Genomic DNA, 27,584 nt, shown 5'->3' on the forward strand with positions numbered 1-27,584 from the left:
GAATCAGAGTTTGTATAATTTCCCCGGGAGAATACTGCTGCAGGCAAGAAATATCGGAACACAAGGAAGACACCTCCCAACATCGGAATCACGCCGCCAGCTGTGTCCCACTTTCTCTTCCCCAGCCGTCGCTCCTGCGGCGTCCCCGGTGCCATGAGCGCTGCAAGCGGCGGACCTGCTCTCAAACTCTGCTTAAGCGCCCTCTACTCCCAGTACACAAGTGGTGTGGCCGGACACTCACATGTCAGATGCGGGCGTCTGGTACTGCTGGCTCCGGCACAGGATGGAGTGTCCGCACGCCTGGCCCATCTCTCCTCATCCTCCCGCCGCCCTAGCAGCAGATGAGGGCTGGAGGTGCCGCCACAGTGAGAGGAGACCCCGGGGGAGGTGCCGGGGTGGGGGGCTCTCCCGCTGCCCTCCTGCCTCACTCCGGTGCAGCGCTGCCTGGTAATGGAGCTAGCTGTTAGGAGCTGTCTCTCTGCCTCCCTGCGCTGCGAGAGGGTGTCTAAGGACAGCTGCGGTAACGGATCAGAGTGGAGCCTCCAATCAACGTTTGTGCTCGCAAAAGAGAGTGCGACAACCTCACCAAACACGCATTCCCACACCGAGTAGCGCTGAGACCAACTGCTTCACCCGCTAACTTTGTCACATGTCCTCGCGCGGTTGGTAGGGACGCTTCTAGAAAACAGAATCAGACGCAGCTCTGAGGTGATTGGCTATTTCTACCAATGCGTTGGTCTCGGAAATGGACAAAGTACTGAAGTAGCAAATAACCACTCTTATAGTATCAAGATGGTGTAAAATGGTGTAATAGTCTTCCGAAGCAGTGGTATCCCATGCCGGAAAATAGTCTGTTATTTTAAAAGTGTTGCACAGGACCTTCAAACGGTTCATGTGATAAAAAAAACTGTTATATCACCTTAAAGTGATAGTTATGAGTTTCCTACGTTTACGGATAAAAGTTAAATATCCTTTATTGGCAATTCTAAAAGGCATATTAATGTAAAGCTTTCAAACAGAGGTTTGTGTTTCTAGCTTATGCTTCCGATAATATGTTTTCTTGTTATATTTCACCTCGCTCAACACAATACTTTGTTAGTTCAATATGTCCACCATGTTACAAGTTGGCGTGAGCGACCCTGGTCTCCAGTACCAGGTAACTTTACAGGATCATTAGGGAAATACTGCTAGCTTGTGCCCCATTCGCATCTAGAACCTCCTCCCCGCTAAGACATATTACCCTGAGAGTTATACATGTTTGGTCGGTGACCCCCTACGATAGCAGCGGGCACGGACGGGTGGTCAGTAGGCCAACCCCCCACTCCTCCCGCGCCAATAGTAGCACGCACTGCCAGGAGGCGAGAAAAGTATGGCGGTGGAGGTGCTGGAGCTTCTGCTGCGGGAAGAAGTGGCAGTCAGCGCTGTCCTGCATTATTTAAAGCGAGCGCATGGACAGTGGCCACCTCAGGTAAAGCCTATGCGCGTGTGAAGGCAAAAGGGCAGTCACTAGAGGGCAGATACTTACCCGCGGTAGATGGCAGCAAAGCGACCACGCCAAGACACCACCCTGTTTCTCTAAGGTCCAGCAGAAATTGCTCGGAGAAACGCCCCGTCATTTTCAGACTGGGGGGCGTGTTTTTCTTCCTCTCCTCTTCCCATTGTCTGGAATGTAAAATTCCAGCCAATGGGAAGAGGAGAGAAAGAAACTAAAAAACACACCCCTCAATTCGAAAAAGACGGGGCTTAAATGGAAAGATGCCCCTCTTCTCCAATGGCTGGCCTCAGTTTAGGAAGCCAGCCAATCGAGAAGAGGGGCGGTTTTAAGCCCCATACTCTAAAACATATAACCTCGCCAGCGAGACTGTGTAAAGGCAGCCTACGCAGGCCGAGACCTAAAAAGATGAGTTCTCATCACCAGCTTATTTGCCTGAAAAACTGTATAAGGTTCCACAGCTGAGATGGATTGAATTTTACTAACCCTGTGAGCTGAGGTTTTTTCTATTACAAAGGCAGTCAGTAAAGAAAGATACAGCAATAAAGACGTGTGAACTGGTTCAAGAGGCAGCTCAATCAATTTTGATAAAATCAAATTAAGCTCCCAATGAAGAGGTGCTATTCACTTTTTCAAGGCTTCTTAAAGTCTTTAATGACAGGAAGTTTGAAAAAAAAGATGTCTCATTTGGTTCTTTCCTATGAGCTACAAAAGCAGTGAAGTTTACTTTATTGAAAGAATTGCAACTCTGATTGAGCCAGATGTAAAAGGAATGAAGTTTGGCATCCTTCTGATGGGATTGTAGCCTTTCCGTTGGCACCATAAGCAAAGCCTCTTCCCCTTCAAGAACGAGCAGGCCCTAAATGGATGTTTGCCTTGTTTCAGAATATCCATGCATGAAGCAGGAAGATCCAAATGTCCCTGACCCAGTAATCTGGTTAATCTACTTACATGACTGTGGGTACCAACAGAATCAAATGAAAAGCATAAAGTATTGCCACAGACTAGTTCCCCAAAAGGGCTTTGCCCAATAAATCTGATTTTAAAAGTCTGGGCGCAAAGCTTTGGATTTTTGAAACACTGCAAATCAATCTATTGTTGGATAGCACCAGTCTTTGAAGATTTGATTTAGAATGTTGTGGTCTAGAACCAGTTTCTGATTTTCTTGGTAGGATCAGCTTAGTAAAAATAAGTTGCAGATCAGGTAGATTAAAGAACGTTTTAGATTTTATGTATAGTACTTCAGGACACTCTACAGAGGATGTTGCTGCTGACTCCGTACAATCACCAACCGACACCCCCCACATTCTAGTTTCACCTTCAAATCGAACATTCCATAGACAGCACAAGAAAGAACCCAACACTTCTTCCTGGCCATCACTTTTTCTAAATAAAGAAAAAACCTTGCACAAACTAATACAACAGAACTCAAAATATTAAAAACAGAAGATAACTTTAATCTACAACACCTAAACGGCGTTCTGGGTAGGGCAGACACAATAAGAGAGGACATAGCCCTGCTGTCCCTGGATCCCAAAACGGCCTTTGACACCATTGAGTGGTCCTATATTTTTGCTGCACTCAAAAGAATGGGCTTTGGGACCAACTTCATAAAATGGATCAGGTTAATAATACACAGGCCTAACAGCCCAAATAGCTGTGAATAGTCACATATCACAACTTTTTCAACTGGGCAAAGGAATTTGCCATGTATTGAAGGCAGACCTCTGCTTTCACACAATGCTATGTTAGCATAAGCTTATTAGAAGTTTAAACGCCATTTTGCTCTTTTGCACACAACACTGCAGGTAGCTGTTGTTGCATGTTTGACGGTGTGAACATCTTCACTTGAGAATGGCTTGTTTTCAACATCTCTAGACTTACACCGTGACCTTAATCTGCACAGTGAGTGCTAAAGCCTCCAAGGTTATCATAACAAATATTAGCTCTTATTCAGGATGATCGGCTCACGTTTAGCAAATCACGTATGGTGGCCTTTAACTTCCCCTGATGGTTCTTTTACGGCCATGTAAAAAGATTAGCATTTGGCTACGCCATTCACTCATTGCTGCACTAAGATTCTCCTGGCTCTCAGATCTTCTCATCCGATCATACCCACTCTCAACGATGCAGGACTCCTTCAGATAACTAATACACGTGATATACCAATTAATTGAGGATTTAATATACACACAACTTACAGGTAAATGTGTTTAATAATTTGTCTACATACAGTACTAGTCGAGAATCTGAAAAACACAAATACCTGTTTGGAGGTTTTGTGTGGTCCATGAAGTCCTCTCTTGGGTTTTCCACTGACGTGCAATTTTGGTTTTCCTGTAAAAAAATAATTATAAATTATTTAACTTATGAATTCCATCTAATACTCATGGTTTGCATCTTAGAATGCTATAGAATGTTTGTTTTGTAAGAGCCTGGTTTTCCATTTTCCAAAAAAACACAATAAATCTAGGCTTGTTTTCATAAACAATATTCAACTTGCATAGAGCGGAATATTAAAAATGAAACAAGCAATTTCAAACAAGCATTGGCAAACCCAACAGATCTGCCAGCCATTTTGCTATTTTTTTTTTAGTTTTGTATGGTTTTTACAAAACATTGTTCAGAAAGCTAAAGGGCCCTCAAGAAATCTACCAGGAAAAAAAAAAATTGACAACCGTGTTTTTCTGGTCTCAAAAAAGTACACATTAACATGGCACATACAGCACTGAAGGGAACTGCGTTGTGTGCGGACATGCTCCTAGTGGAAGGGCAGCATGTCATAACTCATAGTAAAGCCATTCAATGGCATAAGTGGGCTAACGTCGCCTCTTAATGCATGCTGGGTTGTGCAGAAGAAAAATGGGAATGACACTATCATAGACTAACTGATGAAGTCTGTCAATCAATCAATCAATCAGGGAATTTGTAAAGCGCACTACTTACCCGCTAAGGTCTCAAGGCGCTGGGAGGGAGGGGGGCAGCTGCAGCTAGTGGTCGAAGAGCCAGATCTTGAGCAGTCTTCTGAAGGCTGGGAGGTCTGTGGTCTGTCGTAGGTGGAGGGGAGGGCATTTTAGGATTTGGTGGCGCTGTGGGAGAAGGATCTGCCCCCGGAAGTGGTTCTGTGAATGCGCGGGACGGCAGCCAGGGACAGGTTGTTGGGTACGTCGAAGGAGAGTCTTTTGTTGAGATAGGCAGGGAGTGCTTTGTGTGCATGGATCATGAGTTTGAATGTAAATCTTTTGTCAACGGGGAGCCAGTGCAGGTCTCAGGTGCGGGGTGATGTGGTCCCTGCGCGGGACGTCAAGGATCAGGCGTGCTGAGGCGTTCTGTATTCTTTGGAGTCTGTTGATGAGCTTGGACGGGGCTCCGGCGTAGAGGGCGTTTCCGTAGTTGTTGGACAGGCCACATGAAGGGCCGCTCTCCCCCGGCCCGACCAGGCCCGAGCCCGGTCACGCAAGTACCACACACCACCATTGCACGTCCTCCGTCCCCTCAGGGACCCCTGCCCCCGAGCACGTTAACCTCGTGGATCCGATTCACTGCCGGCCCGCGCGCCCAGCCCGGGCCGCCATCTTGGACACTTCACCACGAGGCCGCCTGGCCCCCGATCGACCTCAACCCTGGGCCTAGCCCGGCCTCAGACATTCCGGCACCACCCTCCACCCAGGAGGTGAGCGGGCTACTTGGCAAGTCAATGGGAGGAAGAGGTGCCGATGGCTCTCCCCCGCCAAGTGCCGCTCGCCCATCGCCTCCCCGAGCGCTGGCTCCACCCCCCTGCTGGGTGTCTGGACTCCCTCATCCCGGACCTCCCGACCTCCAAGTGCGAGGGTCCGGACATCAAAGCACACCAGCCCTATAACTGGGGCAGCTCCAGAGCAGGAAGGCAGTTGTATCTTGGAGTCGAGAGACGTAAAGAGGAACTCATCCTGGACGGACTACTGGCGCTGCCGTAGCTCTGTCCTGTGTACCATCGTCCTGCCTGTTGGCGCTGCCACAGCCGTCGTAACCTTCATCCTTCATCGTCGTCGGGATCTGCTGGCGTGGCCGCGGACCGTTGTAACCGTCATCTTTCACCGGGACCTGCAGGCTCCGCCGCGGACCGTTGTCCTTCCTTCATCCATCTCGGGACCTGCTTGGCTCCTCCACGGCCCGATCATCCAGAACGCCGAGCTCGAGGATTGAGAGCTATTTTTGTACTCATTGGTAACTAAGACTGTCCCGCTACCCCTTTCCTCAACCAAAGACTAGAACCGAGGGGACCCCTGAGTCCAGACCTCCTTGTATCATACCAACGTAACCTAAGAATTGCATATAAAGTCTCGTTAACCTTCAATCTTGTGTGGTGTCCGTCTGTGGGGGGGAAGTTACTTGTCTGTACAGTCGTTGGAGACGGCTCTCCCTGGAGACCTCTCCCCGTAATCTCGGCCGACCCTCCCGGTCCGTCTAACATTGGTGGCCAGCGGCGCGATCCGAATCACCGCATAACGTACAGAGAGTAGCTCACCCCACAACGAACCACAATGACAACTAAAGAGAGCGGATCAACTGAGAAGTTCCAAATGGAAAAACTAGAGGAGTACAGCCATCGTGAACTAAAGCAGTTCTGCATCGAACTAGGTATCGCTACCACCGGACTAAGCACCAAGGACGATTTTAAGCATGCCCTAGAATCTTGGGCAGAGACCGGGGCTGCCGGAACCCCCGATCAAAGCACCGCAGAAAAAACCACCACGGCCCCTGAAGGGCAAAGAACGGGTCTCTCGCAAGACGAGATCCAAGAAAGAGAAAGAACCCGACTACACGAGCTAGAAATGGCCCGACTCAAGATGGACATAGAACTCAAGTTGGCCGAACAAAAAATAAACTTAGAGCACCTACGTCTCCGAGAAGAAAGAGAGGAGAAACAGAGACAAAGGGAGCTCGAGGAAAAGAAACTAGCGTACGAGCACGAACGAAACCTAGCCGAGATCAACCTGCGCAAACAGAATAAAGAGTTAGGGGTGCCCGAGAGACCACACACCCCAGGGACCACGGAGAAAAAAGTACACATCCCCAAGGATGTTGTCCGAGAATATTTTCGAGAGGACGACATCCAGCAATGGTTTAAGGCCTATGAAATCGCTATGACTGCGCACCGGATCGATAGAAACGATTGGGGAGCCGGCCTATGGGGCAAATTCCTCAATGAGGGCCGCGATACCCTGTTACAGCTCCCAGACCACCAGATGACCTCCTACGACCATATGAAAGCGGCCCTCCTCACCCGCTATGGCCTCACGCCCGAGATGTACCGTCAGAGGTTCCGAGACTGCACACGCATCCCGGGTACAACTTGGGTGGACTATGTAACGTACTTTAGCCGAGCTTTCGAAGGCTGGATCAGAGGGAACAACGTCACGACCTACGAGCAGCTGTTCAATCTGATGGTATGGGAGCATCTGTCCAACAATTGCTTCATTGAACTACGCCAACACCTCCTCGACAGCAAGTTAACCGATCCCCGGCAGCTCGCAGCCGAAGCTGACCGGTGGGAGATCACCAGAGTGGGCCGGAATGGGTCCTACGAGCAGAACAGGAACAACAATGGTCACCACCGACCCAGAGGAGGAGGAGGGGGCCAAGGACGAGGAAGAGACAACACTCCGGCCGCCCCCGCTACCAGCACCACCCCCCCGGCCAACCGGGGCAGCACCCCGGCGCGACCGGGGTATAGAGCTAATGTCACGTGTCACCGATGCCAACGAATCGGCCACTATGCAAACGACCCAAGCTGCCCGCAGTATCAGAGTCCAAAACCCCGCCATGTGGCCGCCGCGGCACTAGGGGAAGAACAGATCTCCGAGGAACAAGAAGCAGACGAGCAAGAGTATCAAGAGTGGGAGCCAGCCGCCATGACTCTCGCATGCTTAGGGGGAAGAGACATGGTCCCGCGGGTCCCCCTACCCGCTAACACCCAGAAGTACAGCCAATGGGTGAGCATCAATGGACAACGGGCCGAAGCCCTTCGGGACACCGGGGCCAGTGTGACAGCCGTCCGCTGTCACCTGGTGACCCCAGAACAATATCTACCGAACATTCTCTGCCCTGTGCGATCAGCCGACAACTCGGAAAGTCTGTGTCGGATGGCCTGCGTCCCCTTTGAGTGGGGAGGGGTCTCCGGCATGTTGAAGGTGACGGTCCGAGACGACGCCCCCGTGGACTGCCTCCTCGGAAATGACCTGGAGAGCTCCCCGTGGGCAGCCGTGGAGCGAAAAGAACACTTGGGGATGCTGGGCGTCCCAGACTGGGCGTGCGTCACCACCCGGTCCATGGCCGCCCGTGCCAACCATCACCCGGAAGAACCAGAATGGCCGGCGCCACCGCCTCCGGTCGCCCCAGCCGAGGCCCCCGATCATGACACCCCCCTCGAACCTGCTCAACCTTCCGACCTCGCTAACCTTGACCAGTGGGCTCAAGAGGGGGGACCCACACAAGAACAATTTCGCCAGGAACAGAAGACCTGTCCCTCCCTCGAGGGACTCCGCCAACAAGCGCTCGCCCAAAGCGCAGGGGATACCTCCGGAACTCATTGGGTCTACTGGGACAATGATCTGTTGTACAGCGAGCAACGAATCGCCGAGCTGGGGGCCAACCGAGTACTAGTAGTGCCCCTCCGCTTTAGAGACTTCCTACTAAACCTGGCCCACGATGTCCCCCTGGCAGGGCACCTGGGACAAGATAAAACCTACAGTCGCCTAGTGACCCACTTCTTCTGGCCAAAAATGCGAAACGATGTGCACCAGCATTGCCGATCTTGCCCCACGTGCCAAGCCAGTGGGAAGAGCGGCCGCAAACTAAAGGCCCCCTTGCAACCTTTTCCAGTAGTCACGACCCCATTTGAGAGGGTCGGAATAGACATTGTGGGACCCCTGGACCCGCGTACAAGACAAGGCCATCGCTTCATTCTGGTGCTAGTGGACCACGCCACCCGCTACCCTGAGGCTGTTCCTCTCCGGACCGTGACAGCCCCAGTGGTCGGCCGGGCCCTGATGGGGATCTTCTCCCGTGTGGGGTTCCCCCGAGAAGTCGTCAGCGACAGAGGCACGAACTTTATCTCCAAATACATGAAATCCCTCTGGCAACAGTGTGGGGTCACCTACCGGTTCACGACCCCCTATCACCCCCAAGGGAACGGACTTGTTGAGCGGTTCAACCGCACGCTAAAAGGGATGATCGGGGGATTGGAAGAGCCCCTCCGTCGCCAGTGGGACGTGCTGCTGCCGTGCCTCCTCTTCGCCTACCGAGAGGTCCCACAGAAATCCCTAGGCTTCAGCCCATTCGAACTGCTATATGGGCACCCAGTGCGGGGGCCGCTCAGCCTGATCAAAGAAGGCTGGGAGATGCCTCCGGCCAAGAGCCCTCCAGATGTCTTCCGGTACCTCCTCACCCTCCGCAACCAGTCCCGGCGGTTCAGAGACCTAGCAAAAGCCAACCTAGAGGCCAGTCAAGAGGACATGAAGAAATGGTATGACCAGAACGCCTCATCTATTGAATTCGAGCCGGGGCAACAGGTATGGGTAATGTCCCCCACGGAGCCATGCGCTCTCCAAGACAAATGGACGGGACCCTTCAAGGTAATCGAGCGCAAGGGTCCTGCCACCTATCTGATCGATATGGAGTCCTCCCGGAACCCACTCCGAGTCCTCCACACCAACAGACTGAAACCTCACTTTGCACGAACAGAACTCAGCCTACTGATGGCCACAGACAATGGGGTTGAAGACGACTCCGAGCCTCTCCCTGACCTCCTGCGGACCCAGGAGCAAGACGGCTCCGTGGATGGGGTCCGACTCTCGGAGACCCTCACCAGAGAACAACGCCAAGAGTGCCAAGCCCTCCTGTCACGTTTCGCCAGTCTGTTCTCCCTCACCCCAGGTGTCACTTCCTGGTGTGTGCACGATGTGGACACTGGAGACAGCCCTCCAATCCGCCACCGGGCCTACCGCGTACCTGATCGGGTACGGGCCTGCATCCAGGCGGAAGTGGCTAAGATGCTCACGCTCGGGGTCATCGAGCCCTCAGACAGTCCATGGGCCAGCCCGGTCGTACTGGTCCCCAAAGCAGCCGCCCCCGGAACCACACCAGAACTCCGGTTCTGCGTCGACTACCGGGGCCTGAATGAAGTCACCAGAACAGACGCACATCCCATCCCCCGGGCAGATGAACTGGTCGACCGAATGGGAGCTGCCAGCTACCTCAGCATCTTCGACCTGACAGCAGGTTATTGGCAGATCGGCCTCACACCCCGAGCACAAGAACGTTCGGCCTTCTCCACCCCCGATGGCCACTACCATTTTACGGTCATGCCCTTCGGCATGAAGAATGCCCCAGCGACTTTCCAACGGCTCGTCAATCAGGTCCTGGCGGGGCTCGAAGGGTTCAGCGCCGCCTACCTAGACGACATCGCTGTGTACAGCCACCATTGGACCGAGCACCTCCAACACCTCCGAGCAGTGCTGCAAGCCCTTCAGCGAGCTGGCCTCACGATCAAGGCTAGCAAGTGTCAAATTGGACAGGGGTCTGTGACCTACCTCGGACACCAGGTGGGAAGCGGCCTAGTGGCCCCTCTACAGCTCAAAATTGCCGCCATCCAGGACTGGCAGCCCCCTATCACCCAAACCGAGGTACGAGCCTTCCTGGGCCTCACGGGCTACTACCGAAGGTTCGTGAAAGACTATGGTACCATAGTGGGGCCTCTCACCGAACTCACGTCAAAGAATCAGCCCAAGAAGGTGAACTGGACCCCAGAGTGTCAAGCGGCATTCGAACAGTTGAAGGCCGCCATGTGTTCCGCTCCTGTGCTCCAGGCCCCAGACTACAGCCGGGAGTTCGTCGTCCAGACGGACGCCTCCGACCAGGGCATTGGGGCGGTCCTGTCTCAAGTGAACACCGAAGGCCTTGATCAACCGGTGGCCTTCATCAGCCGGAGACTCCTACCACGGGAGCAACGCTGGAGCACCATAGAGAGGGAAGCCTTCGCTGTGGTATGGGCCCTCAAGAAACTCCGGCCCTACCTTTTTGGCACCCACTTTCGGGTGCAGACCGACCACCGACCCCTGCAGTGGTTGATGCATATGCGGGGGGAAAACCCAAAGTTGCTACGCTGGTCCATCTCCTTGCAAGGTATGGACTTCACAGTCGAACACCGGCCTGGGTCAGACCACGCCAACGCGGATGGCCTGTCCCGGTTTTTCCGCCTCGACGAGGAGTCCCCAAGAGGATGGGTAACTCTCCCCGCCTTCAGCTGGGGGGGACGCATGTTGGACAGGCCACATGAAGGGCCGCTCTCCCCCGGCCCGACCAGGCCCGAGCCCGGTCACGCAAGTACCACACACCACCATTGCACGTCCTCCGTCCCCTCAGGGACCCCTGCCCCCGAGCACGTTAACCTCGTGGATCCGATTCACTGCCGGCCCGCGCGCCCAGCCCGGGCCGCCATCTTGGACACTTCACCACGAGGCCGCCTGGCCCCCGATCGACCTCAACCCTGGGCCTAGCCCGGCCTCAGACATTCCGGCACCACCCTCCACCCAGGAGGTGAGCGGGCTACTTGGCAAGTCAATGGGAGGAAGAGGTGCCGATGGCTCTCCCCCGCCAAGTGCCGCTCGCCCATCGCCTCCCCGAGCGCTGGCTCCACCCCCCTGCTGGGTGTCTGGACTCCCTCATCCCGGACCTCCCGACCTCCAAGTGCGAGGGTCCGGACATCAAAGCACACCAGCCCTATAACTGGGGCAGCTCCAGAGCAGGAAGGCAGTTGTATCTTGGAGTCGAGAGACGTAAAGAGGAACTCATCCTGGACGGACTACTGGCCTGCCGTAGCTCTGTCCTGTGTACCATCGTCCTGCCTGTTGGCGCTGCCACAGCCGTCGTAACCTTCATCCTTCATCGTCGTCGGGATCTGCTGGCGTGGCCGCGGACCGTTGTAACCGTCATCTTTCACCGGGACCTGCAGGCTCCGCCGCGGACCGTTGTCCTTCCTTCATCCATCTCGGGACCTGCTTGGCTCCTCCACGGCCCGATCATCCAGAACGCCGAGCTCGAGGATTGAGAGCTATTTTTGTACTCATTGGTAACTAAGACTGTCCCGCTACCCCTTTCCTCAACCAAAGACTAGAACCGAGGGGACCCCTGAGTCCAGACCTCCTTGTATCATACCAACGTAACCTAAGAATTGCATATAAAGTCTCGTTAACCTTCAATCTTGTGTGGTGTCCGTCTGTGGGGGGGAAGTTACTTGTCTGTACAGTCGTTGGAGACGGCTCTCCCTGGAGACCTCTCCCCGTAATCTCGGCCGACCCTCCCGGTCCGTCTAACAGTAGTCCTGTCTGCTGCTGACGTGAGCATGGGTGACGGTTTTCCGTGTGTCCGTCGGGATCCATCTGTAGATCTTGCAGAGCATGCGGAGGGTGTGGAAGGAGGAGACTCCGTTGACTTGGTTGGTCATGCTGAGCTGGAGTCGAGGACGACTACTAGGTTGCGTGCGTGATTGGTTGGTGCCAGGGAGGGTTCCCAGTGATGCTGGCCACCAGGAGTCGTCCCATGCTGAGGAGTTGGGCCCGATGAAGAGGATCTCCGTCTGGTCCGTATTCAGCTTGAGCCTGCTTGCCTCCATCAAGTCGGCGACGGCCTTCATGCCCTGGTGTAGGTTGGCTTTGGCGGTGAGGGGGTCCTTGGTGAGGGAGAGGATCAGCTGGGTGTCGTCGGCGTAGGAGATTATGTTGAGGTTGTGTAGTCTGGCGATACGAGCGAGGGGGGCCATGTAGACGTTGAACAGCGCCGGGCTGAGGGAGGATCCCTGGGGGACGCCGCAGATGGTTTTGGTGGTTCTGGAATGGAACCGGGGGAAGAGGACTCTCTGGGTTCTGTCGGTGAGGAAGGAAGTGGTCCAGTCCAGGGCCTGGTCTCGGATTCCTGCGTCGTAGAGGCGTGTGCGTAGTGTGTGGTAGCAGACGGTGTCGAAGGCAGCAGAGAGGTCCAGGAGGATGAGGGCCGCTGTCTCGCCGTTGTCGAGTAGGATTCTGATGTCGTCTGTGGCGGCGATGAGGGCGGTCTCGGTACTGTGATTTTTGCGGAAGCCTGACTGGGAGGGGTCCAGAATGCTGTTGTCTTCTAGGTAGTGGGTGAGCTGGGTGTTTACGATCTTTTCCATGACTTTCGCTGGGAACGGAAGCAGGGAGATGGGCCAGAGCCAGAAGTTCTTGAGGTCGCTCGGGTCAGCCTTGGGTTTCACCAGGAAGGCGTTGATCTCGGCATGCTTCCAGCTCTCCGGGAAGGTCGCCGTTTCGAAGGAGAGGTTGATGATGTTACGCAGGTGGGGTGCGATGAGGCTGTCGGCTTTGTTGGCGATGTGGTGGAGGAGAGTGTCAGACAGGGAGCCTGAGTGGATGGTGCTCATGGTCTTAGTTATGTCTTCGGTGCTCACGTTGGTCCAAGTGGTCAGAGGGTCGTGGTCGGTGGGGCTTGGGGGGGGGGTTCATCGTGGCGGGGTCCGTAGGGTGCGTCCGGGGGTTGAAGCTGTTGTAGATGTTGGTGATCTTGCGGTGGAAGAAGGCCGCGAGGGTGTCGCACAGGGCTTGCGATGGGGGGATGTCGTTGGTGCAGGAGCTAGGAGTGGAGAGTTCTTTCACGATATTGAATACCCGTTTGCTGTTGTGGGCGTTGTTGTCGAGGCGATCTTTGAATGAGGCTCTTTTGGTGGTCATGATAAGGTGGTGGTGGTTGCGGATGGCGTCTTTGTGGGCTGTGCGGTTGGCGGGAGTTCTACCGTTGAGCCAGATAAACTCGAGTTTCCGGCCGGTTCGCTTGGAGGCTAGGAGCTCCGGGGTGAACCAGCTGGCTCTCTGGCTGGTGTCTCTGTCGGTGGGTTGTTTCATAGGTGCTATGGTGTTGGAGCAGTCCTCAATCCAGAGCCTGAGGGTGCGGGCCCCCTCCTCGGGGTCGGTGGGGCTGGTTGGTGGGTTGAGTGAGAGGTGAGTTTCCAGTCGCTCCTTGGTGACTTTGCCCCAGCGACAGCAGGGGATCTGTGGAGTGTGGTGGTGGGTGACAGGTTTCTGGAGGGTGAAGTGGAGGCAGTGGTGGTCGGTCCAGGTGAGCTCGGAGGCGTGGCTGAAGGTGACGTGGGGGCTGGCGGTGAAGATGGCATCGAGCGCGTGGCCGGCAATGTGGGTCGGGGTTGTGATGATCTGTTTCAGTCCGAGGGTGGCGAGGTTGTCGACCAGGGTGGAGGATTTGCTGTTGTCGTTGTTTTCTAGATGGTAGTTCAGGTCGCCGAGCAGGATGTAATTGGTGGAGGTCAGCACGTGCGTGCTGATGATGAAGTCGGCGATGGAGTTGCAGAATTGGGGACGTGGGCCGGGTGGTCTGTAAACGAGGGTGCCTCCGAGGGTGGTCTTGGGGTCTGTGTTGATCTTGAAGTGAAGGTGTTCGGCGGTGTTGAGAGTGTCGTCTGTGTTTGTGGAGACGTTGATGGTGTTCTTGTGGATGATGGCAAGACCTCCTCCATCTCCATTGGTGCGGTCTCTGCACAAGATTTGGTATCCGTCGGGGATGGCCACTGCGATGTCTGGGGCGGAGGCCTGGTTCATCCAGGTCTCGGTCAAGAAGGCGACGTCTGGTGAAGTGGTGGTGAGCAGGTCCCAGAGCTTGACGGCGTGCTTGCGTGCGGAGCGGGTGTTGAGCAGGATGCATCGCAGTTGGTTGGGTTCCGTTGCTGTGGGTGTCTCGGCGTCGTCGTTGCAGGAGAAGTTGCAGTTCTGGCAGGTGAATGGGCTATGGGTGCGCTTGGGGGTGGCCTTGTAGCAGTTGGTGGTGTATCTGTGGTTGAGTGCGATGAGGGTGCTGGCGTTGTAGCGGGTGTCATGGGTAGCGTGAGGGCCAGGGGTTCTGGCGCTGGGCGCGGTCCGCAGACGGGCTTGCCTTAGGCGTGCCTTTTAAGGGGAGGGAGGATCAGCTGGGAGGCGGGATGCCAGGCAGCGAATGGGCACGGGGACGGGCCGCAGAGGAGGCAGCGGCGGGAAAAAAATCGGCGAAAACCTAGACAGGGGAGAGGCAAGCAGACTCACAGCAGGGTACAGAGAGAAAAAACTGGCAGGGCACAGGCACACGGGGTACAGAAAAAACGGGCAGGGGCACAGGCACACCGGTTGCAGGAAGCGGCAGCAGCGGCGATCGGGTGCGGGGCATTAGGAGCACGAGGAGGCAGCAGAAGGGTGGCCCGAGCACTGGTGGCACTGCAGCGGAGGGGGAGCGACCTACCTGGGAGGTCAAGGTTCGCCTGAAAACCCTTGTAAGTAGCTATGCTTACGTTGCAAAGTCATCCTTGTGCCCTGGGCACCCCCTATTTTCTTTTTTTTTCCTGACAGGTCCTGTTGGTAACTGACTTCGACTGTCCCTGGGCTCTTCCTAATCAGGCCCTGGGCCAGTGCTATGTTGAAAAGACACTTAGAATACAGTGAAAATATCTACATACACTAGGGTACATTATGGGTTAGGGTACACCTATGATTGGCATGACATCCCCTATTAGGCCCTAGTACATAATAGGGCAGGGGGATCAAAACTACCTTTAAGTCCCCAGTATATAATAGGGCATGGCAGTTTAGAGGTAGCATCCCTCTCTGCACTTGCATTTGTACACTGCTGAGGCCTGGGATCAGTTTAAAAGCAGCCCTGTGTTGCAGGTCTGCTTTTAAAATGCAAATGTTGCCAAAACTTGACTTTGGTGTTTGGGACAACCAAAAAAGTAATAAACCACAATGTTTTGGCATATTAGGTACCCCCAGGGTCTCCCCTAGGTGTCCCAGTGGTAGTTGGGCTGGGAGGGGTGGAGGGAGGGGGTCAGGTATTTATAAGGAGGACCCTTATAAAATAAATTGCTTATTTCACTCCACACATTGTAGCAAAGTGCTTCCAAAAATCGACTTGTGGGCTAGGAGCACTGTGGAGTGTAATATTTTTACATATTCAGAACCCGTAAAGTCTCTCCTAGGTATCCCAGGGGTGTGGGGTCCTTAGATTTAGGCACGGTCCTTATAAAAGATGTTTTATAAGCCCTGATTTTGGAAAAATTGCCCAAGTTATTTTCCCTATTGCAAATCCCCAGCCATATAGGTTAACATGGAAAGAAGTTATACTTTAATAATTCCCGCGAGGAGAAACCGCAAAAATATCATCCAAGGACTCACTAGAATGGTATTGATAAATCCAACAACATACTATCATTGAATTCATCCTAAAAAATACAGACAAAAAGTTATAAGACTTGGCCTTCCAGTAACCTGTCCTGATTGGTCAGAGTTAAGTGGATTAGCAAAGCTGCTTTGATGAGGTGAGGATGAACCGAAGAAAGAAACAAAGAAAGAGAAAGGACATAAAAAAGACAGAACTTCAAAGACTGAGCCTAAATCACATTTGGTTGGTGTCTGACAATGGACTATAAGAAGGGGAGCTTGAAGCCCCCAAATTGTCAACTGTTGAGCAGCCCTTAGGTCTGTGTGAGTAAGAGAAGGTTTGCAAGACTTTTGCCTGTGACCAGAGCTGGAGGCTCAGTCCCATCACCCAGGGACTTCCAAGACCACCTGCCCCTGAAGCACCAGAGCCTGACTCCTTGTCAAGACCAGTATACAGGAAGAGGACAGCGCTGGAGGGAGAAAGGTCCAGTCAGGCATCCTGGTGAGTGGCTCCCTGTAGCAAGGTGTGAGGAGTCGGCTAATGCACCGATCGGGTGGTCACCTGTGCGCAAGTTTAAGTCATCAACCCTCATATGCCTGAGGGGGACTCCTTGAAAGTAGCCATGGTCAGCATTACTGCCATGCTGATCGAACCATCGCAAGTGTGCGGAGGAAAGTCAACAACCCCAAATGCCAGGTAGGCCGTTGTGAAGTTTACTGCTGTACCAATCAGACTATAGCCTGTGTGTAGTTAATTCAGCAACACCAGATACAAGGTGGAGCCACCATGAAGATTACTGCCTACCACTCCACCATAGCTTGTGTGCGTTGTATATCGGTGACAGGGGGCCCACCGGAAAGGACAAGGACAGGAGCCTAGTTCTAGCTTTCATCTTGAGGAGAGGTCGCTGTGGTGACCTATGAGGACCCGAGCTCCAACAGAGAATCATAACTAGAGCAACTTACCCCTCACCAGTGGGAAGTACCAGAGGAAGTTTCAGCGGCAGAATGGCTGTGGACATGAAGCAGCGGCTCTAGCCGAGCTACGAGTGCTGCTCACCAACAGCAGCTGCTTGCTCCCCATGAGACTCCAGGTTCACCTTCCTCACAGGAGCAGTTAAGACTGGTCGCAGGGCCATTAGACCACAGGGGGTACTTGTTCTGCTACATAGTGGTTCGGGCACTGAAACACTCAACTTTTATCAGAGTGCAAGTTCTGAGATTCAGACTACTACTCGGTTCTAACCCGAATGTCAATTATAGTGAATGGGTAATAACCGCTGCCGCTAGTGAGAAGGAAATGGGACACAGGGACCTGCCCATTGAACACAGGAACCCTTATCTCATGAGGCTGTGTGTATGCCATATTTCACTTTGTGTTCATATATAAATACTTTTGTCATAAAAGAAAACATTTGAATGGACAATCATTTACTGCGGATCCTGAATGTACTTTGAGTTGTGTGCCTGTATTCACCCCTCTGAGACAGACACAGACACAGACACAGACACAGACACAGACACAGTCTCTGTCTCTGTCTGTGACTCTCTCTCTGTCTCTGTCTGTGACTCTCTCTCTCTCTGTCTGTGACTCTCTCTCTCTCTCTGTCTGTGACTCTCTCTCTCTCTCTGTCTGTGACTCTCTCTCTATCTCTGTCTGTGACTCTCTCTCTCTCTCTGTCTCTGTCTGTGACTCTCTCTCTCTCTCTGTCTGTGACTCTCTCTCTCTCTCTGTCTGTGACTCTCTCTCTCTCTCTGTCTGTCTCTCTCTCTCTCTCTCTCTGTCTGTGACTCTCTCTCTCTCTCTCTCTCTGTCTGTGACTCTCTCTCTCTCTCTCTGTCTGTGACTCTCTCTCTCTCTCTCTGTCTGTGACTCTCTCTCTCTCTGTCTGTGACTCTCTCTCTCTCTCTCTCTGTCTGTGACTCTCTCTCTCTCTCTCTCTGTCTGTGACTCTCTCTCTCTCTCTCTCTCTCTCTGTCTGTGACTCTCTCTCTCTCTCTCTCTCTCTCTGTCTGTGACTCTCTCTCTCTCTCTCTCTGTCTGTGACTCTCTCTCTCTCTCTCTCTCTGTCTGTGACTCTCTCTCTCTCTCTCTCTGTCTGTGACTCTCTCTCTCTCTCTCTCTCTCTCTGTCTGTGACTCTCTCTCTCTCTCTCTGTGTCTGTGACTCTCTCTCTCTCTCTCTCTCTCTCTCTCTCTGTGACTCTCTCTCTCTCTCTGTGTCTGTGACTCTCTCTCTCTCTCTCTGTGTCTGTGACTCTCTCTCTCTCTCTCTCTGTCTGTGACTCTCTCTCTCTCTCTCTCTGTCTGTGACTCTCTCTCTCTCTCTCTCTGTCTGTGACTCTCTGTGACTCTCTCTCTCTCTCTGTGTCTGTGACTCTCTCTCTCTCTCTCTGTGTCTGTGACTCTCTCTCTCTCTCTCTCTCTCTCTCTCTGTGACTCTCTCTCTCTCTCTCTGTGACTCTCTCTCTCTCTGTGTCTGTGACTCTCTCTCTCTCTCTCTCTCTCTCTCTCTCTCTCTGTCTGTGACTCTCTCTCTCTCTCTCTCTCTGTCTGTGACTCTCTCTCTCTCTCTCTCTCTCTCTCTCTCTCTCTGTCTGTGACTCTCTCTCTCTCTCTCTCTCTCTCTGTCTGTGACTCTCTCTCTCTCTCTGTGTCTCTGTGACTCTCTCTCTCTCTCTCTCTGTGTCTGTGACTCTCTCTCTCTCTCTCTCTGTCTGTGACTCTCTCTCTCTCTCTCTCTCTCTCTCTCTGTGACTCTCTCTCTCTCTCTGTGACTCTCTCTCTCTGTGTCTGTGACTCTCTCTCTCTCTCTCTCTCTGTCTGTGACTCTCTCTCTCTTCTCTCTCTCTCTCTGTCTGTGACTCTCTCTCTCTCTCTCTCTCTCTCTCTGTCTGTGACTCTCTCTCTCTCTCTCTCTCTCTCTCTCTGTCTCTCTCTCTCTCTCTCTCTCTCTCTCTCTCTCTCTGTGACTCTCTCTCTCTCTCTCTGACTCTCTCTCTCTCTCTCTCTGTGTCTGTGACTCTCTCTCTCTCTCTCTCTCTCTCTCTCTCTCTCTCTCTCTGTCTGTGACTGTCTCTCTCGCTCTCTCTCTCTCTCTCTCTCTCTCTCTCTGTGACTCTCTCCTCTCTCTCTCTCTCTCTCTGTCTGTGACTCTCTCTCTCTCTCTCTCTGTCTGTGACTCTCTCTCTCTGTCTGTGACTCTCTCTCTCTCTCTCTCTCTCTCTCTGTCTGTGACTCTCTCTCTCTCTCTCTCTGTGTCTGTGACTCTCTCTCTCTCTCTCTCTCTCTCTCTCTCTCTCTCTCTCTCTCTCTCTCTCTCTCTCTCTCTCTCTCTCCCTCTCTCTCTCTCCCTCTCTCTCTCTCCCTCTCTCTCTCTCTCTCTCCCTCTCTCTCTCTCTCTCTCTCTCTCTCTCTCTCAAATGCTGGACCAAATTGTTCTGACCTCATAGTAGGTCGGGCCCCAGAACATCGAAAGTAAAAGGCATTAACCCCCCCAGTCAGGCCGAGTGCTTCTGCATGCCATATGGTCCTCTGAAAGCGGTTCTGACAATGATACACATCGTGGCACAATTAAAATCAGTCTGATTTAGAAAGCTCTCTTCCCGACACCCAACAGACATATTTTTAAGAAATTGTTTTAAATGCAACGATTGTATTGGGTTTAATTAACTATACATAATAAATGTCAATGACACCCAACAGACGTACAGAAACATTTCAGGGGTTCGTTTCAATTTTCTATGCAGCATTCAGAAAAATGTAACACCGAATCTTGGTTAACATCATGCACTTATTTCTTTTTAGCATGGATGCAAACAATTTTTTGCTTTGCCCTACATGACAAGCTGACACGGAAAATCATCTATGCCAAAGAAACAAATGATTTGACAAGTATGGTTTGATATTCTGTCACTCTACTGGTAATCAAAATACAAATAAGATAGCATTGTGAGATATATTAGAGCTAATGAGAGCAAAGTACAAATGATAAACCTCATTCCGTGTATTGATGTTTCTGTGGTTTGAGAAACATTGATTGACTCGAGCAGTATCTACTTTTGTGTATTGATTTTGTACCATCTAACCATGTAACTCGACCGCTAACAGAACATTCCAAGTATCCGCTTCTTCAAAAATCATTATCTGACCCCTAGATCAGCTGCTTTAGTCCTTGGCACATATAAGCACGCCTGAGAAATCAGAACATAAAAGGCAAACATATAAAGCATGCAGGAATCATGAGAAAACATGGAGCCCCATGACATTCTTGTGAAACTACAGAGGATCTGGTTTGTTTCAAACGTAAAGTGTTGGTATAGAATAATCATGTCTGAATATCAATCCTCTATAGACTACAAACATGAACAAAGTCATTAGTCTGAGTTTTTTTATTAGTGAAAGTGACCGGCAAAATTGTGTGTGTGGTTAGGTGAGTTTGGTGATCGTGACCATGTGCCAACAGTTTGAAGAAGGGGTGGATGATTTCGAGCATGGCTGGATAACTGATGCATGGACGGATGAGTGAATCAGTGCATAGATAAATGAACAGATAATATAGCCTGTGTCTGTACATGGATTGATTGATGAATGGAACTGTACATTCGCTTCATTGGTCTATTAAAGAGAATTAGGCAGGATCTCAAGGCTCACTTTGAGGTGGAGGATGTGATGTGGAAGATAAATCGTCCCAGCATTATTTGCCATGTCGAAATAACGAGCATTTATACTGCTGATAGATTGATCCTTACATTCTATAGGCTGCCATGACAAGGTGTGTGGACATTCATCTATTCCCTCGGAAACACTGTCCCAGATTCTGTAACTAGATATAAATCAGCGTTGCCATTTTATCCCGAAAACTGCGCATGTGCCTTGATCACCACCCAGAAAGTTTAGACGAAGAAACAATGTGGAAAACTTGAAAGTGAGGACTAGAAGGCAAAATGGAGAAAGCAGAAAAGCACGAATGCAGAAAACAGGATAGTTCCTACAAAACCTAGGACGGTTACAGAGCAAGACTTTCTGTAACACAGCTTTAAAACAGAAAAAAATTCAACAGTGCGGAGACGGATACAACACATGCTGGGAATAAAATGCGGCATTCAACAATGTTTGAATTGGGGTAGTGTGAAAAAAGTCTCGTCATTGAACCTTCCGAAAAAAACACTGTTAGGTGGAAAGGGACCCAAGTGCTGCTATTTACAGTGAAGAAAATTATCCTAATATGCCTTGTCACGTGCATGAGTTCAAACAAGTAATGGGACTTAGAGATGCTAATCCCAAAATAAATCACAGAGAGCCGTTCTAAAAATGCCATATCTCTGTGGTAATGAAGAGAACGCCACACAGAAGACCAAGCAACTTTGAGTAGCTATACTATAATTCAGAGAACACCAAACAGAAGCCCAAGGACAGTTTACCATTTATAATGCACAAAGTACAATCCTTCTGTCACTAAAAAGTACAAATTTATGTATTTTTAACCTCAAAGTAATTTCCTCTGCTGTGATAAAGCAGTCTCATTATCGGAGGCAGAAAATACAAAAACACTCAAGAAATAAATAAAGACTGTAAGTGACATCAAAAGATCTCGAAATCAGACGGACAGAATAGAATAGAGCTATCAAACGGCCCAAAACTGGATGCTGCAATGTTCAGTGGTTAACATACAAAATGTGTGTAAGTCAACGGAGGTGTGAAAGTGACACTTAGCTTGGACTTCTTAGAGACCCACCTTGCTAACGAATTATTACTTTCAAAAGGGACACAAAAGGTTTCCTGAGCCTTAAACAGTTCCAGAGAATGATTCTAAAGTTTGAAGAGCAAATTTTGGGCAATTATATATTTCAATAGTATACAACTTATATCTGAGCTATACAGTTATGTCATTATGGCTTTAAAAGCGGGAGACAGAATGACCGAATAATTATTGTGCTCGAGTAATCAATTCTTGTCACCAGTATTTTCTTTAACCTTCCCGAGGTAAAAGTAACTTTTGTCGCCAGGTTAGATGCCTGCTTACTAAAAACAGGACCTTGCATAAACTACTTGTCCTATTTTAATGGACCCCCGCATCCTTCTTCACTTTTAACACTGCTATAAAACATAGCTTCTCAAATAAAAAAGAAAGTTTGACTAATAACAATTTCTATATCACTCTGTCCCTGCAGCCATGCCCCTTTGTGAATACATATGTTGTAACATACTAAGGTTTTTAATGTATTCTGATAAATGCAATGTCTTGCATCGCCACCCACTTACAATGATTTTTATTTTATCCTCCAAACAGCAAAACATGTTGCTATACAGCAAGTCTGTCAAAATGTTTTTGCTACTCTTCCATAAACAAATTCAACTTTGTGATACTCTTACTTCTTTACTGACCCAGGTCTCTATTTTCCAGAAACAATTCTGGAAGTCCATCCTACTTTCAGAGGAAAGATTTCTCATTAAAAGGATACTGCTTCTTCGCGTATTGTAATATTTTGCCAACATCCCACTACACCGGACCAACTTTTCTTTGGGGAGTTAATCTCGATCATGATGGGCTAATTATTGAAAGAGGGCAGTCACACGATTGCACTGCATAAACCCTAGCTCCTCAGTGAAGAGGAAGGGTTGAGTCTTCCAGAGCGTGAGCTATACTTAATAGCAGCGCAGCTGCAATGGGTGGATAGATGGCTAGCAGAGAGTCCCTCACCAAAGGGTAAATATATATATATGCACCACATCGCACTCCACAGGTTCACTGCATTATTACTAAAAAAGAAAGCGTCATGAAATGGACTCCAGACGTTGCCATGAGCTGTCAAATACAGCTGGGAGAGGCATTGCCGACTTACTCGCCTAAACTACCTGTTAGAGTCCAAAACCGGCCTGGAGACTTGATAATGGCAGCGCACCCTGCAAATTTGGACGGAGGCTCAGGTAGCGCCAACAGAAGATTTGTTGAATTTTGAAAGCTGTTGCAAGACACCCACAACAAATCCCCAGCGTTAGAGTAGAAGCTAATTTAGTTAAGTACTAACAGTTCTCTGTGGTAGTGTGGTTGAGCAGTTACGCTTATGAGAGGGTGTGTTAAGCATTTATAGTATTCACTCAGGCAAGAAATGGTGGCACTCAGACAGAATCCCAACCAATTAAGTAAAAAAAAAAGGTATACTTATGTTTTATTTCTTGAAACAAGCAGGACTAGGCACAGATAGGTAACATACTTTCCAAGCAAAGCTATAAACACAAATGCAATTGTAGATGAAATTGGTATAGTTATAGGTTTGTGTTTGCTTTAAAAACAGTTCAGAACACTTTGAAGACACTTTGGATTTCTTTTGTGTTTTCTGTTACATCAACTACTCTGGATGCTATGTCTAGATATCACAATGTGGGTCCTACAATACAGAGATAAGTAAGGCAATTTACTTTTCAAAGCACAGTTACTTTTGTTTCATACAGAAAACAGGTCGACAGAATATTTCAGAGGAAAATCCACAACATAGGTTCGTATGGAGAACAAGAATGTTATCGGGTTGCAGGTAAGTAAACGACTTACAAGGCTGGGTTTCTGGGGCTAGAACCAACGTTCAAGGAGGCACGTGAGTTGCACCACCAGTGGCACTTGGTTGGCCGGGTGCAGCGTACTGAGGGCCAATGTTTGCCAATGGGGCTAGGGGCCTTCGGTTGGGTATTGCTCACGAGAAGGTCACTCATTTGTGGGAGGAAAGCTCCTGGGTTTCAGCTCAGCACTGTAGGGGCCAACAATCGGCACAGGAGCTGCACCAGCAGTGGCACGGGGCGGTCAATGCACGGTGCCAGGGAGAAGTCAGGAGCCCTGTTGAATCCAAGATCTCCGGTTCAGAAGAAAGGCTGGAGGCTCGGACAAGGAGGTTTCCTGATGGCAACCACCAACAGGAGAGGTAGGTTGGATTGATGTGGGAGATAGTTAAACACCGTCGGTTGGGCCACCCAAGGCCTTGGGGCACCAGGTGCATGTGGTTCGTATGGTGTCTGGTTCTCTCACCTGCTCCGGTCATGGTCATGGTTCCCCCTCATGTTGTGGCTGCAGGCATGGAGTGAAAGATAGAGGCAGGTCAGGTATCACAGGATCCCAGGTCAGGATTGCTGGGAAGACCTCCTTTTGGTATTGAGCCACTAACTAGGCCAGTGGGCGTCGGGTGCAGAACCGGGGATCTGGCTGTGTCCAGGGTCTGTGCTGGAGTCTTTGGTTGAGCAAATCAGGGGCTCACAGTAGACCGTCTTTTTGGTGAAGGCATGGCAGGTCCTCCAGGTTCTGGATGGCTTCTGGACGGCTGCTGAACACGCCAGGGTTTCGCTGGTTGCAGGTCAAAGTTGAGACTAGCAGGTAAGGCTGGGGCCAAAGCAGTTGTCCTCTTCTTCCTAGTTAAGCATGGCTCTTCCGTCCTTCTCAAATCTGAAGAGGCAAGGTTCTAGGTCGCCTCTAAATACTAAATATAGGGACATTACAGGGGTGTGCAGGTTGGGACCAATGGGTCCCTTCCTTGGGGTGAGTACACTCCCTATTATGCCACCTTTCAGGTGGAAGGGATTGAGATGTGTGCTTCTCTTCGGCCACCTCCACCTTAGGGGGGTTGGCAAAGGTGGGAACACCTCTGTTCCTAACCTGGTTTTCCAGCCGATTCTCCTGGCCAAAGTGGGGTTCAGAACTGTTGGAAGCCAGCTGCTGGGGGCAGCAAAAGGCAGAGTCAGCTAACAAAGTCGGCAGGCCTTTGAAGCTTCCCCTTCGTGGACCAAGTCCATTAAGTCCATTGTGGGGAAGGAGGCATGACACCTGTGCCCAGGATGGACTTTGTTTCTGGACCCAGAGAGTGGAAGTCCTCTACTCAGGGGTCCAGAAGCCTGTCTGGTGGTGGAAAATGGTGGGAAGCCAATCCGGGCTGCTAGATTTTCAGGGGGCATCTCTGAGATGCCCTCAGAGTGTTTTTTACATTGACAGGAATTAGTGTGAGTTTAATGTGCTGAGGAGTTTGCTACCAAACTTGTCAGGTTTCAGTAAAGTCGTTATTTAGCTGTGGATTTCGTAATGAGCAAAGCCCAGACTGTATACTCTTCATGGCTTTAGTGCACTTACAATGTCTAAGAATGGACTTAGACACTGTAAGGGTACAGGGCTCAAGCAACTGTACCCTCACATGTGGTCTAGTACACCCCACAAGAGGGGTGACTTACCTAGCAGGCAGTGGGTTGCAGGCACGGCACACAGGGATGTGTGCCTTGTCGACTATTCACTTTTCTCTGCACCAAAACACACAGCTTACAATGACAATGTGTGGGTGTTAAGGAGCAGCATCTCTAAAGGGAGCACAATAGGTGCTGCAGCCCTTAGAGGCTTTTCCTGGTCATAGTGTCCTGAGTACCCATTGCACCTTGTACAAGGGGCTTACCTGTGGCCAGAGATGTGCCAATTGTGGATACAGAGGTCCAGTTTCTGGGAAAGAACACTGGCCCTAGGAACCGGATTGGCAGGGACCCAGGGCACATCAAGTCAAAGTGCATCAAGTGTCAGGAGAGAAGTGGGGGTAACCATGCAAAAATGGGCACTTTCCTACAATGACCTTTCATAGATTCCAGAACTACGTACAGGGGAAACCTTCTGAAGCCAGAAGAGTGATTCTTAGGAGTCGAGCTGAATTCAAGAAGAGAAAAGTGAGAAGTAGATTTATTGGCTTTCTATTGGTAATAGCAAAATGAAAAAGCTATGGAAATCCTATGTAGCGCCTTGCACTGTACATTGGAGGTCTAGGTGAGTTATTGGACTTTGATAGTAGATGAAGTCTTACATATAAAAAGGCAGAGAGAGAGGTCATGGTATGCAGATTTGTAGAGCGCACTAGGGTATCCTGGCACTGAGCAGGTGTGAGTCTAGTTGTACCTAGGGACTAGTGAGACTACTCGAAATGCCAGTTCTTCAGTTTCATTTGGAATTCAATAAGTAATGAGACAGTTCTCATGTGTAGTGGCAGGTCGTTCCATTCTTTACAAGAGATGTAGGAGAAGGCTTGCCCGTGAAATGTAGTTTTTTGTATGGGTGGGATTTGTGCAAATAGGAGTTTGGATGAGCAGCGGTGTCAGGAAGGCTTGTGAAAGCAGATGCGATTGAAATGAAATGAAAATGGGTATTTATAAAGCGCACGGCTACACACAGAGTGTCCCGGTGCATAAATCATCAAAGGCGTAATAGAGACTGTTGAGGTATGCTGGGCCAGTGTTAAGTAAAGCCTTGAAAGTGTGGGTGAGCAGTGTGAATTATGCACATTTGTGAATGGGGAGCCAGTGGTACTCCTTCAGATGTATTGTGATTGAAGTGTGGCGTTGGAGGTTGAGTGATTCTGGGCACTGAGGTCTGACTGGTCCGCAGCCTTCTGGTGAGTTTGAAGTCCAGCTTGCTTGTGACCAGGGCCTTCTTGACCATTTTCCAAGGGCTGATTGGGGGCCATTTGAAAGTTTTTCCAGCATTTTCAGTGTCTGGAAGCATGAGGCAGTGCCAGCATTGATTTGGGCAGTCATGTTGAGTTTGCTGTTGATCACGATCCAGAGGTTCTTGGCATAGGTGGTGGAAGTGGGTGTCAGTCCTAGCTCAGTTAGCAACCAGGTGGAGTCCCATGGTTACGTGCTCTTCCCAAAGATCACAATTTCGGACTGGTCTGTGTTGAGACAGTTTACTGCATCAAGTGGGTGATTTCAGTCATGCAGGTATTGAACTTTATCCGAGTACTGAGCATCTTGTCTGTGAGGGAGAAAATGAGTGTGTGATCGGTATAGGAGAGGACGTTAATGTAGTGATAACGGATGAGACTGGCTAGAGGGATAATGAATGGGTTAACCACATGGCTGCTAGGCGTTTTCCCGTTCTGCGCTGCAAATTGTTGTTTTACTTTATTTCATGACGAGCTGGCCTTGTCATCAGCGCACGGCAGGTAAGCGCCATGACGAGCCCAGCTCGTCATTAGCCTCGAAGGGGTTAAAGAGGTTCGGACTCAAAGATCATTGCGGAACTCCATAGATGAGGTCGCACACGTTCGAGGTGTAAGGTGCCAGATTAAATGACTGAGTCATTTCAGTCAGGTGGGAGATCCATCGAAGCGCGTTAATGGATTCCAATGTCGTGCAGGTGTTGGATGAGGACAGTTGGCAATCGCAATGATGACATCAGCTATTGGCGCAGCCCTATCATAAATAGCTGGTATGTGCTGGAAGTCACTTGCTTCCAGCGCAGCCTCTCAAGAGTACTTTGTTGTGGTAATTCCTGTGCTGGGTGAGGTATCAGCGCTTAGAGACCCCGGTGGTTATAACGCGCTATACAAATTAAATAAATAAATAAATAAATAAATCTGAGTGGAAGAGGCACATTGAGGGAAAGGATAGAGTTTTTCCTTTTCCTTGATGTTTCTTCGGTGCATACCTGCTGTGGGTTTGCGGGTGGGATCGCGAAGAAGAAATGAACCCACTAGACACCAGGGATGTCTTTTTGCTGGGGGCAGCGGTCCCTTGAGTAAGGATCGCTCCTCATTTTTGGGGACATATGTTTTGGAATTTGACCATAGCAGTACCATAGAGAAAAACTGCATAGAAAGGTAATGACATAATTTGGTAACCAGACCTCCTTATTGTTTGGTCCAAAACTCAGCCAATCAGCAGAAAGCCCTGACATCACACTCCCCAGCAGAGCTCTCCTACCTCAGATTTCCAGCCCCAAGTGAGAGACATGGATATATATATACGGAGGTAAAATGTTCTACCTGAGAAACGGGGAGGTGGGCGGGCGCATGTGAATCTATGAAAGAGAATACTGGTGAACCATAGTGTACAGGTAAGTAACTCGTTTTTTTTCTCCAGTATAGAAT

At 50.5% G+C, this 27,584-nt stretch overlaps 1 protein-coding gene across 2 annotated transcripts in view; it reads right to left on the reverse strand.

Annotated features, from left to right (window-relative positions):
- Positions 1 to 27,584, reverse strand: part of SCAPER (S-phase cyclin A associated protein in the ER) — a 3,157,511-nt gene that overhangs the window by 2,920,854 nt on the left and 209,073 nt on the right. For both annotated transcript variants that reach the window (XM_086959426.1, XM_086959427.1), the window contains exon 4: positions 3,759 to 3,829. In XM_086959426.1, the coding sequence (XP_086815552.1) occupies positions 3,759 to 3,829 (71 nt within the window). The remainder of the gene's footprint in view (positions 1 to 3,758; positions 3,830 to 27,584) is intronic.

Source organism: Lissotriton vulgaris, chromosome 2_2 (assembly GCF_964263255.1).
Source record: "Lissotriton vulgaris chromosome 2_2, aLisVul1.2, whole genome shotgun sequence".
Classification (NCBI taxonomy): domain Eukaryota; kingdom Metazoa; phylum Chordata; class Amphibia; order Caudata; family Salamandridae; genus Lissotriton; species Lissotriton vulgaris.